This window comes from Oryctolagus cuniculus, chromosome 4, assembly GCF_964237555.1.
Source record: "Oryctolagus cuniculus chromosome 4, mOryCun1.1, whole genome shotgun sequence".
NCBI lineage: Eukaryota > Metazoa > Chordata > Mammalia > Lagomorpha > Leporidae > Oryctolagus > Oryctolagus cuniculus.
The window spans coordinates 7,938,285-7,954,408 of NC_091435.1; the positions used below are offsets into that span (position 1 = coordinate 7,938,285).

Consider the following 16,124-nt stretch of genomic DNA (forward strand, 5'->3'; position numbering starts at 1 on the left):
AACTGCGTCTTTTTGATAAATAAAACTTTAAGTGCAGTAAATATTAGAAAATAAGGGCTGATACTGTGGTGCAGTGGATTAAGCCATCACCTGTGACATCAGCATTCCATACTGGAGCAGCTGTTTGAGTCCCAGCTGCTCTGCCTCCAATCCAGTTCGACTGTACCTGTGGACGGAAGATTTTTTTTTTCTGTTTCTCTTCAAATAAACAAAATAAATCTTTAGTAAATTAGAAAAACATCCAAGGTGGCCGGCGCCGTGGCTCAATAGGCTAATTCTCCACCTTGCGGCGCCGGCACACCGGGTTCTAGTCCCGGTTGGGGCGCCGGATTCTGTCCCGGTCGCCTCTCTTCCAGGCCAGCTCTCTGCTATGGCCAGGGAGTGCAGTGGAGGATGGCCCAGGTGCTTGGGCCCTGCACCCCATGGGAGACCAGGAAAAAGCACCTGGCTCCTGGCTCCTGCCAGGATCAGCGCGGTGCGCCGGCTGCAGCGGCGGCCATTGGAGGGTGAACCAACGGCAAAAGGAAGACCTTTCTCTCTGTCTCTCTCTCTCACTGTCCACTCTGCCTGTCAAAAAAAAAAAAAAAAAAAAAAAAAAAAAAAAAAAAAAAAAAAAAGAAAAACATCCAAGGTATATAAAAATAAAATATAGCACAGTTAAATAGTACATTTCTCAGCTGCATTATGTAAGGAATCCTTCATGGAAATTTTAGGGGGCATTTAATATAAAGTTTTCCTACTTGGAATAAATAAATAAATAAATAAATAAATAAATAAAATAAAGCACTTGGGCCATCCTCCACTGCACTCCCGGGCCACAGCAGAGAGCTGGCCTGGAAGAGGGGCAACCGGGACAGAATCCGGCACCCCAACCGGGACTAGAACCTGGTGTGCCGGCGCCGCAAGGCGGAGGATTAGCCTACTGAGCCGCGGGGCCAGCTGGAATAAATGTTTTTCAAAATTGGTATTCTCAAAGTAATCTTTCACCAGGAGTAGGAGTAAATGGTCTGGTCCTTGCCTTTCCAGGGCCTGGGCACCTGCTTATCAGTAGGACTGAAAATGACAACTCTTCTTCAAGTGGGGCCTAATCCGCAGCGCCGGCCCTCAATTAACTTTTTAAAAAATTTTATTTGAAAGGGAGTTAGAGAGAGGGGTAAATTTCATCCGTGGTTCACTCCCCAAATGACTGCAATGGCCGAAGCTGGGGCTATTCAAAGCCAGGAGCCAGGAGCTTCATCTGGGTCTCCCACGTGTGGGTGCAGGGGCCCAAGCACTTAGGCCATCTTCCACTGCTTTCCCAAGTGGATTAGCAGGGAGCTGGATCTGAAGTGGAGCAGCCAGGACTTGAACTTGCATCCATATGGGATGCTGCCACTGAAGACAGTGGCTTAACTCGCTGTGTCATAGCACTGGCCCCTAATTCAATTAACTTTTACACGCAGATATTCACATTTCCATTTTCTGGCTAATAAACACATGAAATAGACAACCAAATATTCAAAGAAAAGCTCTTTACAACATATGCCAACAAAAGCTTCACGATTTTAATGCATATTATTTAAAAATAGTAAAATTTTGAAATATTTAAATTTTTTTGAAGGGCACATTCTTGTCATTCTTGAGACCCTGGGACCTCTGAGTATTATTTCAAGTTCATGAACTTAATATATTTTTGCAGGGCAACATTACTGTGGGGGACAATGGGTTCCTTTATCTGTAAAACACAGACTAGGTACTTAAAAATAAACTGCTTATCAGTTACTGATTTTAAAAGATAGATGTGTGTATATATATATACACACACACTTATTCATTGTATCTGAAATGCAGAGACTGGTTTACTCCCTAACTGCCCACAACAGCCAGGTCTGGCGAGGATGAACCAAGAGCCAGGAACTCCATCCAGTTCTGCCACGTGTGTTCCTGGGACTCAAGTCCTTGGGACATCCCCTGCTGCCTCCCAGGGTGTGCATTAGCAGGAAGCCAGGACCCCAACCAGGCACTCTGATGTGGGCGTCCAAGTAGAGAGCTAACCGCTGTGCTGTACCGCAACCCCTGTGTACACTTCAGCTTTCTACTGCACTGGGATTCTTCATTCACAAGCTAAACAGCCTCTACTCTGGTCACTTGACTACAGAGACTTCTGAATCTTTCCCCGTGTTCAGAAGGTTGCTGGATTAACGTTCCCGGGGGGCGGAGCTGCCGTCTGTTGAATAGGGGTGGATGCTTTCCTTTGGGGCAGTGGACACTGCCTTGTCCCCAGGCCACTCTCAGGGCATTCCCTCCTGCAGGCACCGGCAGAGTAATAATCAAATCTCAAAATGTCACTTTTTTTAAAAAAGACTTATTTATTTGAAAGACAGAGTTACAGAGAGAGGTAGAGACAGAGAGAAAGGTCTTCCATCTGCTGGTGCACTGCCCAGATGGCTGCAACGGCCAGAGCTGCACCGATCCAAAGCCAGGAGCTTCTTCCGGGTCTCCCACATGGGTGCAGGGGCCCAAGGACTTGGGCCATCGTCTACTGCTATCCCAGGCCATAGCAAGAGAGAGCTGGATCGGAAGAGGAGCAGCTGGGACTAGAACCGGTGCCCATATGGGATGCCGGCACTTCAGGCCAGGGCTTTAACCTGTTGCACCACAGCGCCAGCCCTCACTTTTTTTTAAATTCATTTATTTTATTTGAAAGGCAGAGTGACGGGGGCCAGGGTGGGGGGTGGATATGGAGTAGGGTGGCAGGGAGAGATATTCTTCCTCCACTGGTTCATTTCTCAAATATATGCCAACAACTCAGAGCCAGACTCCGAGTTCCTGGTGTGGGAGGCAGGAACCCAAGTACTTGGGCCACCAACTACTGCCTCCCCAGGAAGCTGGACTGCAAGGGTGGCTTAGCCTGGACTTGAACCAGGCACTCCAGTATGGGCCGTGGGCATCCCAAGTGGCGGCTTAACCCACTGTGCCACTATTCCTGCTCCTCCATGAGCTTTCTAAAGTCCCCTGGAACCTGTGGGATCTTTTGATGATTGCTTTTTGTGTATTCCTTGATCCCTTCTCACTGTTTTAGGTAAGGGCCACAAGCAGAGCTAGTTCTGTGATCATTTAACTTCTCTCGTGCCCCTGACTGCCACCAGGAAGGAAAACTTACCCTCTCCTCACTTCACATTGAACCACAGCGGTCCCCATTCTTTTTTCTTTTCTTTTTTCTTTTTTGATAGGCAGAGTGGACAATGAGAGAGACAGAGAGAAAGGTCTTTCTTTGCTGTTGGTTCACCCTCCAATGGCCACCGCGGCCGGCGCACTGATCTGAAGCCAGGAGCCAGGTGCTTCTCCTGGTCTCCCATGGGGTGCAGGGCCCAAGCACTTGGGCCATCCTCCACTGCACTCCCTGGCCACAGCAGAGAGCTGGCCTGGAAGAGGGGCAACCGGGACAGAATCTGGCGCCCCGACCGGGACTAGAACCCGGTGTGCTGGCGCCACAAGGTGGAGGATTAGCCTAGTGAGCCGCGGTGCTGGCGAAGTGGTCCCCATTCTTTAGAACCCAGAATCAGTACAAGGGGATTGCCCCCAAATTTCTCCATGGTATATTCCGAGACCATGACATCTGGAAGTATGAGGGTAAACTAGGGCCAGCTGGAGTTAGGTGTCTGTGGGAACCTTCAGGAACGTGTTGAAACTAGAGACGCCGGTGACCTTCAAGTAGAAGCTGACTTCCCTACGCTAGCAGGGGTCGGGACGGTGGTCCTTAAGGACCACAATTCAGCAAACTCGAAGACGACTCAGGGTGGTGTTTGTCCCTAGAGCACGGAGAGTAGCTTGCTTTGTTGAGGCCTTGTCCTTTTCCAGGTCCTGACTTGGAGCCCTGTGTTCTCACGGAGGGGCCAGGTTCTTCCTCCAGGCACAGTGTTGGGTCTTGTCACCCTGCGGGAACCCACCTCTCAGCCGCCACCGTGCCGCTGCAATGTACAGGCTGGGCCTTCAGCTGTGCGCCCACTCCCTGTCTTGCTTCTGCTCCCTGTGTTTTCCGGCTCAGGTATTTCTTTTTGGACTCTCCCTCGCTCTTTCAATCCATCAGGGCTACGTGCAATGCTGAGCGCTTGCGGTGTCATCTGGTCACAAGTCCGAGGTTCGGAGAGTATTCTGTATCGCTATTTTACTTTTAAAGCTTATTTACTGAGAGACAGAAATAGAGCTGTTCCCTCCCGAAATGCCTGAGACGACTGGGGTGGGCGAGGGCCCGAGCCAGGAGCCAGGAACCCAACCAACGGAGCCGTCACTGCCGCTTCCCAGCCACTGCATCGGCAGCAGGCTGGAGTCAGGAACCCCGGACAGGAACCAAACTCACTCGACATGGGATGTGGGTGTCCCAGCCATTGGGCCAAGCTGCCTGTTCCTACTGCTACTTTATTTATTTTTAAGGATTTATCGATTTTATTTGAAAGGCAGAGTTAGAAAGAGGAAGAGAGACAGACAGATCTTCCATCCGCTGGTTCACCCTCCAAATGGCTGCAACGGCCAGGGCTGGGCTGGGCCGGACTGAAGCCAGCAGCCAGGGACTCCATCCAGGTCTCCCACGTGGGTGCAGGGGCCCAAGCACTTGGACCATTCTCTGCTGCTTTCTCAGGTGCATTAGCAGGGAGCTGGATGGGTAAGTGGAGCAGCCGGGTCTCGAACTGGCGCCCATTCAGGATGCCGGTTCTGCAGGCAACGGTTTAACCTGCTGCGCCGCAGCCCCCACCTCCCTACTGCTATTTTAAAGCGGACAGCTAGCTGGTAGGGCCCTTTAAAAATCTGTGCTTGAATTAGGTAAGACTTGTGCAAGCGGTGTTCTTGCTTGTGTGCTACCCACTCGCACCCAGGGCCGGAAGCAACCAAATGAAATCGTTCGCTGTCAGGTTGTCGAGGGCGCCAGACGGCCTTGGAGTGAAGCAAGTTTCCACGGGAGAGGCTCGCCAGTGCTGGGGGGTCATTCCGCCTCCCTTGGGGACAAGAACACTGTGAGTTGATGTCCCCCCGTCGCTGCCGGTCCTGCAGCAGGAACACCAAACGCAGCCTTGGTGGTGCCGAGCTGCCTTCCCCTCGGGCTCCCTGCTCTGACTTTAAGCCATCATTGCACTGGGCGCACTTACGGACTTCATAATCCTTTGGCACCAAGGCCTAGCAAGTTAAGGCCTCGCCTGGTTTTCCAGAGCTGAACTTGGGCAGAGCCAGTGTTCGCGCTCAGGGAGCCCCAGGCTGGCCGACGTGGGCTGCGGCCTTGACTCGAGTGCGCGCAGCCCCCGCCTCCATCCCCACGGTGCTCACCGGGCCTCCACACTGCTCCCACCGCAGCCCCTCTCCCTCCATCCACTGCACCCCCACAGCGCCCTCCCCCGGCCCTGCACGCCCCGTCCCGCGCGCCCGCAGACACCCGTGCCTCGGCCTCCGCGCCGCCTCCCCCGGCCCTGCACGCCCCGTCCCGCGCGCCCGCAGACACCCGTGCCCCGGCGCCGCCTCCCCCGTCCCGCGCGCCCGCAGACACCCGTGCCCCGGCGCCGCCTCCCCGGCCCTGCACGCCCCGTCCCGCGCGCCCGCAGACACCCGTGCCCCGGCGGGCGCCGCCTCCCCCGGCCCTGCACGCCCCCGTCCCGCGCGCCCGCAGACACCCGTGCCCCGGCGGGCGGCGCGTCTCTTCCGGCCGGCGGGCGGGGCGGAGCCGGCGCCCGGGGCGGGCAGGCGGCGGCGGTGTGGGCCGAGCGTCCCGGCCGCGCCCCGCCCGCGGCGCCGGCCATGCTCATCACGCTGTGCTACCTGTACCTGTGGGCGCGGTGGGGGCGCCGGCCGGCCGCGCTCGTGCGCACCACGGTGCGGCGGCTGCGCGCCTCGCGCTGCTCCTTCACCTTCTGCGGCGCGGCCGCGCAGCCGAGCGGCGCCCGCGTGTGCCTCAGCCGCGGCGGCCGCGTCTTCTGCGTCGGCGAGGGCCAGGTGGGCGGCGCGCGCGCACCCGCGAGCGGGCGGGCGGGCGTGGGGGGCGGGCGCGCGGCGTGGGGCCGCCGCGAGCCGGAAGCGGCGCCGGGGCCCCGCGCTCCGCCCTCACCGGGACGACCGCGGGCGCCGGGGCCCCGCGCTCCGCCCCCACCGGGACGACCGCGGGCGCCGGGGCCCGGGCTGAGGGGCGCCGCGCCGGGGGCTGTGCGCCAGCCCGATGGCCGCGTCTCCCGCAGGGTGCACCGGCGTTCGGGGGTCCCCGAGGCCACCCGGCCTGCACACCCGGCGACCCCCTCCCGCCTGCCGGCGGCGTGGCGGGCCGGGCCGGCCTCCGCGGTTCGCTGACCCTCGGTCGCCCGGCCGGGGCTGGCCTCGCGCTGGGCGGCAACAATGGTTCTTCCCGGTCAGCTGTCTCTGCGCCCGCCCGGGGCTCGCATTCGCGGCGCGGTTTTGTGCACGTTTCCCGGGGCGTCCCTGGCGATTGCTCGCGCGTGTGCAGCGTTGGAGGCAGATTTCCATGCGCATGTGGGAATGAAGTCTTAGGTGCGGGGTGCAGCCTTCTTCCCGGCAGGTAGAAGCTGCCCCTAACGGGCTGTGCCACTGCGTTCTGGGTTCCCTGCAGACCTAGGACTGCGTAGACAGAGCTGGCGCCCCCACCCCCAGCTTCTAGGAAGCTGATGGTGAAAGGCGATTTAACTTGAGGAAGAACCAGGGGTGGGTTTTCCTGTTGTGGTCTTTCCAAAATGGATTGATTGAAATTATTTTTCATGGTTTAGATCAAAGTAGAAGTGGTGAACATAGAAGATCATCTGTATTGTCCTGGACAGTTTTAAAGAATTTGAAGGGGTTGGGAGGAGAGAAAAAAAAGAAAAAATCCGTTCACTCCTGAAATGCCCACAGTGGCTGGTACTTGGTGGGGCTGGAGCTGAGAACTCAACCCAGGTGTCCCACTTGGGTGGCAGGAGCCTAATTACTTGAGCCATCACCACTGCCACCCAGGGTCTGCATTGGCAGGAAGCTGGAGTCTGGAGCCAGGAGCTCCTTCCCAGTCTCCCGGGCCGGTGCAGGGGCCCAAGCACTTGGGCCATCTTCCACTGCTTTCCCTAGGCCATCAGCAGGGAATTGAACCCATGCCCATATGGGATGCTAGTGTCCCACTACGCCATGGTGCTGACCCCTGGAACTGAGTATTGAACCCAGGTATTTGGATGTGGTACCTGGGCATCTTTTTTTTTTTTTTTTTTTTTTTTTTTTTTTTTTAATGTAAAGATGTAAAGTTACAAAGGGAGAGCAAGAAACAGACCTTCAGTCTGCTGGTTCACTTCCCAAATGACCTCAACAGCCAAGACTGGGCCAGGCCCAAGCCAGGAGCCAGAAGCTCCTCTGGGCCTCCCACATGTGTGCAGGGGCCCACGCGTTCGGGCCATCTTCCACTGCTCTCCCAGGCACATTAGCAGGGAGCCGGGTGGGAAGTGGAGCAGCTGGGACAGAAACTGGAGCCCATATGGGATGCTGACATTGCGTGCTGGCAGTTTACCTGCCGCACAGTGCCGGCCCCTGGATGTGGGCATCTTGACACCTCCAGTTTCACTTTTGAACATTTTTGTAATTTTATTGATTTTTCTGTTAACTAGGCTAATTTTTGGCCCTTGCGTCCCTTCCCAGCCCCATGGGATTCTGTAACCCCCTGCTCTCTCCCTCTGCCTCAGGCTGAAGCTTTGCTCAGATCCGGCTGTGCAGGGGGAGTTCCCCAGTTCTGCAGACTAGATGGGACTGCCCAGCTCCGTCCTTATTGACTTCAGATCATAGTTCCTATTTCTAGTTTGAATCTTTCTAGGGACTTGTTCTGTGTAGCCTTGCGGCTTGACCTGAGATAGTTGCACACAATTTCAGTGAATGAAGGCGTGTTTAATGGCTGTTGGGTTTAGGCTTTTTTTTTTTTTTAAGATTTATTTTGTATTATTTGAAAGGCAGAGTTACAGAGAGGGAGAGGCAGAGATCTTCCATCACCGGCTTCACTTTTCGAATAGCTGCAACAGCAGGGCTGGGCCAGGCTGAGGAGCCAGGAGCCTAGAACTCCATTTGGGTCTCTCACAGGGTGCGGGGGCCCAAACACTTGGACCATCTTCTGCTTTCCCAGGCGCCTTAGCAGGGAGCTGGATCAGAAATGGGGCAGCTGGGACTTGAACTGGTGCTCATGTGGGATGCCAACGTTGCAGGCAGTGGTTTAACCCACTGTGCCAGAACCTAGTTCAGATGTTTAAGGCCTACAGTTGGAAAGTTTGACAATTTATTTGTGATTAACTGATGTTTTTTAAGATTTAAAATATTGTTGGGCTGATGATTTGGTTCTGTGGATACCTTATTGTCTACAAGGGCTGAATACAGAACCAAATTCATGCTTAATATTAATTGTTTTTATTTGAGAGGTAGTGAGAGAGCTTCTGTCTGCTGGTTCACTCTCTAAATGCCCATAATGTCTTGGGCTAGGCTGGGCTGAAGCAGGGAGCTGGGAATTCAGTCCAGTTCTCCCACTTTTTGTGTTAATTTTGTTAATTGGAAAATGAGGCAGAGACACAGTCATATTCTATACAATTAAAATCATACACATGAATACCAAATGTCTTGGTTTTTATGATTGAATGTCCCATCATGAATTGTTAAATATAATATTTCAGTTAGTTTTTTAAAGATTTATTTATTTGAAAGGCAGAATTACAGAGAGGCAGAGGAGAGAGAGAGAGAGAGAGAGAAAGGGAGAAAGGTCTTCATCCGCTGGTTCACTCCAAATGGCCGCAATGGTCAGAGCTGGGTGATCTGAAGCTGGGAGCCAGGAGCTTCTTCTGGGTCATCCACAAGGATGCTGGGGCTCAAGCACTTGAGCCATCTTCCACTGCTTTCTCAGGCCATAGCAGAGAGCTGGGTCAGAAGTGGAGCAGGCGGGACTCAAACGGGTGTCCTTATGAGTTGCTGGCACTGCAGGTGGCTGCTTTACCTGCTGTGCCACAGTGCCAGCCCCAAGTATAATCAAACTGTATACAAACTGGAAATTTTAAACATTTTGCTTGTTTAGTATATGCATTCTGTGTTTCAGTAAAATGGACAGTATTTTTCTTTGTTTTTAACTACGGTGTTGGTAAAACTTCCATGCTGTTAATTAGTTCCACAGGGACTTACTAAGCCTTGAGATGTGCCGGTTCAATAGGCAAGGGCAGATTTGGGCTGATGACACAGTGGGGCCTGACCCAAATACCTTTCTATTCTTTGGTGGGTAGCTGTCTTTTCAGCAAGATTTCAGGAAGGAGAACAGAGAAATGGATGGAGTTGGCCTTTGCAGTCTGCAGAGACTGGTTCAGGAGGCTTCATGGACACAAAGATTCTCAAATGCTCAAGTCCTTTATGTAAAATACATACTCAGTGTGTGTGTCATCTATGCACACCTCCCACATACTTTAAATAATCTCTAGATTATTTAAATTTAAATGCTGTTAAACAGCGTACTGTATAATTTAGGGAATAATGACAAAAACCAAGTTTATTTGTTCAGAACAGATGTGGTACTTTTCTGGGTGTTTTCCATCTGAGGTTGGTGGATCCAGGGCTAGGGAGCCCTCATGGAGGGATTGCCAGTTGTATTTTTTTTTTTTTTTTACAGGCAGAGTGGACAGTGAGAGAGAGAGACAGAGAGAAAGGTCTTCATTTTGCCGTTGGTTCACCCTCCAATGGCTGCCGCAGCTGGCACGCCGCACCGATCCAAAGGCAGGAGCCAGGTGCTTCTCCTGGTCTCCCATGGGGTGCAGGGCCCAAGCACTTGGGCCAGCCTCCACTGCACTCCTGGGCCACAGCAGAGAGCTGGCCTGGAAGAGGGGCAACCGGGACAGAATCCGGCGCCCCGACCGGGACTAGAACCCGGTGTGCTGGCGCCGCTAGGCGGAGGATTAGCCTAGTGAGCCACGATGCCGGCCTGCCAGTTGTATTTAATCTGCTAAACCACCTTGGTTCTAATCTGCTTTGAAAAAACCTAAGTTAACATCACTCTTGGGGTAGGCATTTGGCCTAGTGGTTAAGATGTCTTTGTCCCACTTCAGAGTGCCTGCATTTGCGTCTTGGCTGTGCTCCTGAGTCCAGCTTTCTGCTAATACACACCCTGGGAGGCAGCAGGTGCTGGCTCAAGTAATTGGTGACCTTATTTGAGTTCGAATAAATACAAATTTTAAAAAGCAAAAAGATGGGGCCAGTGCCGTGGCTCACGTAATTAATCCTCCGCCTGTGGCGCCAGCGTCCCATATGGGCACCGGTTCTAATCAATCCTGGTTGCTCCTCTTCCAGTCCAGCTCTCTGCTGTGGCCTGGGAGGGCAGTGGAGGATGGCCCAAGTGCTTGGGCCCCTGCACCCACATGGGAGACCAGGAGGAGGCACCTGGTTCCTGGCTTCGGATCGGCCTAGCGCCAGTCATAGTGGCTATTTGGGGAGTGAACCAATGGAAGGAAGACCTTTCTTTCTGTCTCTCTCTCTCACTGTCTATAACTCTACCTGTCAAATAAAAAAAAAACAAAAAGCAAAAATAAAACCATGGAGACACTAAAAATATTTTATAGAATTACCTTCAAATTGCAGATATGTAAGGTGTCTATGAAACATAAATGATTTTACGTTTACCCTTGAGTTGCCTTCCCAAGGTATCTCATCATATTTATGCAGATATTCCAAGACCCCAGTGAGTCCTGCCACCCTTCTGGTTGCAAGCTTTTTAGATGAGTGCTGGTAGCCTGTGTGGGATCCAGAGCTGTTGAGACTGTCCTGAGTCACTGAGGCTTCTGTAGCTGTGTACACGGTCGCAGTTAACCCAGAAGCACTGGGTGGATGCGGGCTGTGGGAGAGCTTCAGATAACCTTGCTTGGGTCTTTCCTGGGGTCGCTTGGGGAGGGTTCTGGAGATGCTGAGCTAAGTGCCTGTGTCCTCTTTTGTTTCTTTCTTTACCCAGTTCATTGATGACTTGAACAAATGGGCCCTGTTTCTGGTTTCTCCTTTTATACTGGAGGCAGAACACATAGCGTTTGTGACCGAGAGCATTTGGGTCCGAGGTGAGAGCTTACAGAGGCCGCCTTCCTCTGCTGAAACTGTAAGTAACGCCTTTCCCCGGGAAAGGAGTGTGTGTCTTTAAGAAAACCCCTGTGGCTTTGTTTATTTATTTATTTATTTTTTAAAGATTTATTTATTTGAGTTAGAGTTACAGACAGAGAGAGAGAGAGAGACAGAGAGAGACGGTCTTCCATCCGCTCGTTCACTCCCCAAATGACCGCAACAGCTGGAACTGGGCTGATCTGCAGCCAGCAGCCAGGAGCTTCTTCCGGGTCTCCCACACAGGTGCAGGGACCCAAGGACTTGGGCCTTCTTCTACTGCTTTCCCAGGCATTGGAGAGAGCTGGGTTGGAAGATGAGCAGCCAGGACACTAAAAGGTGCCCATATGGGATGCTGGCACCACAGGCGGAGGCTTAGCTTTGGACGCAACACTGCCAGCCCCCATATGTTTATTTCTTTACAAGTGCTCATCCTGACCTTGGTGGTTCCCTGAGCCTTTTGGGTGACATAAAACACCACCGGGGTACTTAAAAAAATTACGGAACAATTAAATTAACAGGTAAATTTAGGGGCTATGGCTTTGGCACCGCAGATTAAGCGGCTGCTTGTGACACCGGCATCCCCTGTTGCAGGGCCAGTTTGAGTCCCAGCTGCTCTGCTTCTGATTCAGCTCCCTGCTGATGTGCCTGGCAGGATGGCCCAAGTTTGGGGCCCTGCCACCCATGTGGGAGACCCTGATGGAGTTCTAGGCTCCTGGCTTCAACCTGGCCCACCCTGGCTGCTGCAGCCACTGGGGGGAGCGAACTCACTTTGTTTATGTCTCTTCCTCTTTTTCTGCTGCTCTGCCTTTCAAATAAATAAATTAAATATTGAAGAAAGAACAGAAAGGAAAGGTAAGTTCATTTTGGTGCAGAAGCTGCGAAATCCCTGCATAGCTTTTTCGCGAGGTGCAGAGTCCGCAGGACTCACGAGCCTGCTGGTTCTGCCTCTCACTGCTGAGCGGCCCTGACACGGCCACTCGGAGCTGGGAGCTGCCGCGGCTCTGCCGAGTGGGGGGGCTGGTTTCTCGCAGGGAGCTGGCTGTGCTCTACAGGGCCACCCAGGGGCCCAGTCTCCTCTTCTCCGTTGCCCTGCGCTCTCCCCTCTGCCATCCTAGTGGTGGTTCCGTGTCATGGGCGAGGGTGGCTCCCCCACTCCCCCCCTCCCCCACTGCCATTGCCGTCCTCACCGCAGTCCTCGGAGCAGGCGAGGCCAGAAGGCAGCCTCCTTTTTTTAAAATTGTGACCCAGGAATTTCCCACGCCGCTTCTGCTCCTTAACCACTTGGCTGCTCCCTGGCTGGGCAGCCGTGGGTTCAGCAGAATCTGTGGGTTCTGTTCATTCAAGGGAGGAGGAAAGGGTAGATGTTTCTTCCTGATAAAAATATTTAGCGTGTCTGCTGCAGTTACCATCTTGCTCACCTTCTAAGGCGGATTTAATGAAGAATTTCCCACTGAGTGGTGGCTCCTTGGTAATTACTTTTCTATGGTGGAAAGAGTATACCTGACTCATTTTACTGAATTATTTTTTTTTTAAATTTATTTATTTATTTGGAAGTTAGGGTTACACAGAGAGAGAAGGCAAGGTAGAGAGAGAGAGAGAGAGAGAGAGAGAGAGAGAGAGGTCTTCCATCTGCTGGTTCACTCCCCAGTTGGCTACGACAACTGGAGCTGTGCCAATCTGAAGGCAGGAGCCAGGTGTTTCTTCTGGGTCTCCCACAAGGGTGCAGGGGCCCAAGGACTTGGGCCATCTTCTACTGTTTTCCCAGGCCATAGCAGAGAGCTGGATCGGAAGTGGAGCAGCTGGGACTTGAACTGGTACCCATATGGGATGTTGGCACTGCAGGTGGCGGCTTTACCCACTATGCCACAGCGCCGGCCCCTAAATTAATTTAAAAAAAAAAAAACACTTACTTATTTGAAAGTCAGAGTTATGAGGACGGGGTGGTGGTGGGGGATTGAGAGATTGAGAGATCTTCCATTCGCTGGTTCACTCTCTAAATGGCTGTAATGGCCAGTGCTGGGCCAGGCTGAGGGTGCAGGGGCCTAAACACTTGAGCCATTTTCTGCTGCTTTTCCCAGGCTGTTAGCAGGGAGCTGGATCGGAAGTGCTGCACTGAGAGATGAAATGGTGTGCATATGGGATGCCAGTGTGGCAGGCAGTGGCTTTACCTGCACCCACAACACTGACTCTTTAATGCATTTTACTTAGGATTCAAGAGTCTGATGAATCCTGTGGTCAGGAGCCAGAGACTTCTAGAACCATTCCGATCTCCCTGGCTGTTATACTGGGCTCTGTTTTATAAATTGAGCTATTCACTTAAAAAGGGGCTGTTCTTGTCGCTTGTACCGTTTCGGTTGACTGCTTGAAGGTGTTTTGTGTTTTTGGGGGGCTCATATGAACCTGTGTGTGTGTTTCACCTAACTCTTCAGGCATTTGGATTTGATAGCAGCCTAGGATACGACATAGAAATGCTTGGAATGTGATGGGATCGTACATTCTCTCACATTTGAAGGACTGTGCAACTCTGCCAGATGTTTAAGTGGTATCTTTTTGAATTTTGGATATCTGAGAGGGCTGTGATTTGTGGTCATTCTACAGACTCTTCAACAATAAATAATTGAATCTGAGGAATGCGGTTTAAAAAAATGTAACATTCACATGGTCATATATTCACTCAGTCATTCATTTATGAACACATTTATTGAACATCTGTCGCAGTTATTTTGCAAGGTGCAATCATAAATGCTGACAGGTGATGGCAGAGTCAGCTCAATTTTTAATATCTTCTGTCCATATATTAGCAGCCCTGTTTAGTGAGGACTTAGGAAGAATTGATGACCTGAAAAACTTACATAGCTCTTCCCCTGCAGACAATTTGCTTATATTCCCTGTGCCCTACCTATCAAGGCATTAATTCACCCATCCAGGGTTTATTTATTTTTTAAAGTTTTATTTATTTATTTGAAAGATATCTTTAATCCACTGGTTCACTCCCTAAATACTTGCAGCTCCTGGGGCTGGGCCAGGCAGAAGCCAGTAGCCAGGAACTCCATGCCAGTCTCCCACATGGGTGACAGGAAGCCAAGTACGTGGGCCATCATCTGCCGCCTCCCAGGCATGTTAGCAGGAAGCTGGATTGGAAACAGAGGTGGGACTCGATTCCAGGCTCTGTGATGTGCGATGCAGGTATCCCAGATGGCAGATCAGCCGGCTGCAACGCCACACCTTCCTCTCTTCCAAGGTGTACTGCGTGCCTGTGATACGTGCGTCTGTGCGCCGGGGCTGCAGGAGTGTGCCGGATGGAGAAGGAAGATGCGTTAGAGATGGAGGTCCCTGTCTTTCAGCAGCTGCTAGTGTGGGAGAGCGGAGAGCTAAGTAAAGGAGCAGTTACATTTCTCTGTGCTAAGTGCCGTGGAAGGCAGGGGTGGGGAGTAGTGGAGAGTCCTGTCTAAGTGGGATGGGGCCAGGCGGGACTTCTCAGGCAGGTGCTCGCTCAGTTTTAAGGGAGAGCAGACATTAGGTGAAGGAGGAGGAATTGGTTTGCCAAGCAGAGCAGCACTGCGGAAGCCCAGAGGGTGCTGCACAGAACTCCATGCAGTGGGGTTGCTGCAACGCAGGGTGGCTTCTGAGGATGTGGCCTGCCGGGCTGAGCCAGTGGTCGAGCAGTAAAGAGATTGGCAGACCAAGCTGAGTTGCTCAGTTTCATATGGTTTGTTACACTAGCTCAGAACATGCGGCAAGAAACGGAGGGAGAGATTTGAAGTTAGCACTCACCTGCCCTCCAGAGGGACGGATGGCTGTACCGAAGCCCAGGGCCATGTGGTTATGAGCACAGGTCCCATCTTGCCTGCTCTCTCTGCTTGCGGCAGCCTTGGCTGCCAGCTGCGCCATTACAGGGATCTGAGTTAAACAGGGTGCCCAGCAGGTGAGAGGTGCCTGTGGCTGGCACACGCTTGTTCTTTTGGAGAGACTGGAACCTGTGTGCCATAGCAGCGGTGGCTTACCAGTGACCTATGAGAAGCCAGGCTTTTTATCTTGTTTTCTAGGCTGAATATAAGGGGCTTGCAAAAAATTATGACCTGATGGGCTGGCACTGTGGCGTGGGAGACCTGGCAGAAGCCCCTGGCTCCTGGATTCGGATTGGCCCAGCTCTGGCTATTGAGGCCATTTAAAGAGTGAACCAGTGGATGGAAGACTCTCTCTCTGCTCTGTCTCTCTGTAATGCTCTGCCTTTCAAATAAATAAATACATATCTTAAAAAAAGTTATGTATTGAAAGGATAAGTTTATTTTGGGGCAAAAATTTTTATGAAAGCCTTGCATAATTTTTTCATAATGTGCATTTTCTGGAGATTTTTTGAAGCCATCTTGTAAACCTGGGCCCATAGCATAATGGGTTGTAATGGCTGACTGACTTCAGGATGATGCAACTGCCAATCAGGATGATGTAACTGCTAGTCTGGAGGTAGCATGATCTGTGTCTGACTGTATTGTTCCTGTATATTTCTGCATAGGATATACTGTGTTTCTTCCTTTTTATCTTTGTTAAACATGCATGTGTTCCATCTATTGTATTCTATTTTAAAGATTTATCTATTTATCTGCTGGCGCCGCGGCTCAATAGGCTAATCCTCTGCCTTGCGGCACCAGCACACCGGGTTCTAGTCCCAGTCGGGGCGTCGGATTCTGTCCCGGTTGCCCCTCTTCCAGGCCAGCTCTCTGCTGTGGCCAGGGAGTGCAGTGGAGGATGGCCCAAGTGCTTGGGCCCTGCACCCGCATGGGAGACCAGGAGAAGCACCTGGCTCCTGACTTCGGATCAGCGTGATGCACTGGCCGCGGCGGCCATTGGAGGGTGAACCAACGGCAAAGGAAGACCTTTCTCTCTGTCTCTCTCTCTCTCTCTCACTGTCCACTCTGCCTGTCAAAAAAAAAAAAAAAAGATTTATCTATTTATCTATTTATCTATTTGAAAGGCAGAGGGACAGAGAGAGAGGGTGAGACAGAGAGATTTTCCTTCCACTGGTTCATTCCCCAGCTGGC

The 16,124-nt window shown here is 52.2% G+C and overlaps 1 protein-coding gene across 3 annotated transcripts in view; it reads left to right on the plus strand.

The window, feature by feature from the left end:
• The window catches only part of HLCS (holocarboxylase synthetase), a 222,430-nt gene that overhangs the window by 10,115 nt on the left and 196,191 nt on the right, over positions 1 to 16,124 (plus strand). The window contains exons 1-2 of one of the 3 annotated variants that reach the window (XM_051833634.2): positions 5,710 to 5,958; positions 10,946 to 11,083. In XM_051833634.2, the coding sequence (XP_051689594.2) occupies positions 5,764 to 5,958; positions 10,946 to 11,083 (333 nt within the window). In that variant the 5' untranslated portion in view covers positions 5,710 to 5,763. Of the gene's footprint in view, positions 1 to 5,709; positions 5,959 to 6,238; positions 6,533 to 10,945; positions 11,084 to 16,124 lie in introns of those variants that run through there. The other 2 variants (XM_051833636.2, XM_051833635.2) reach the window with 2 other exon arrangements.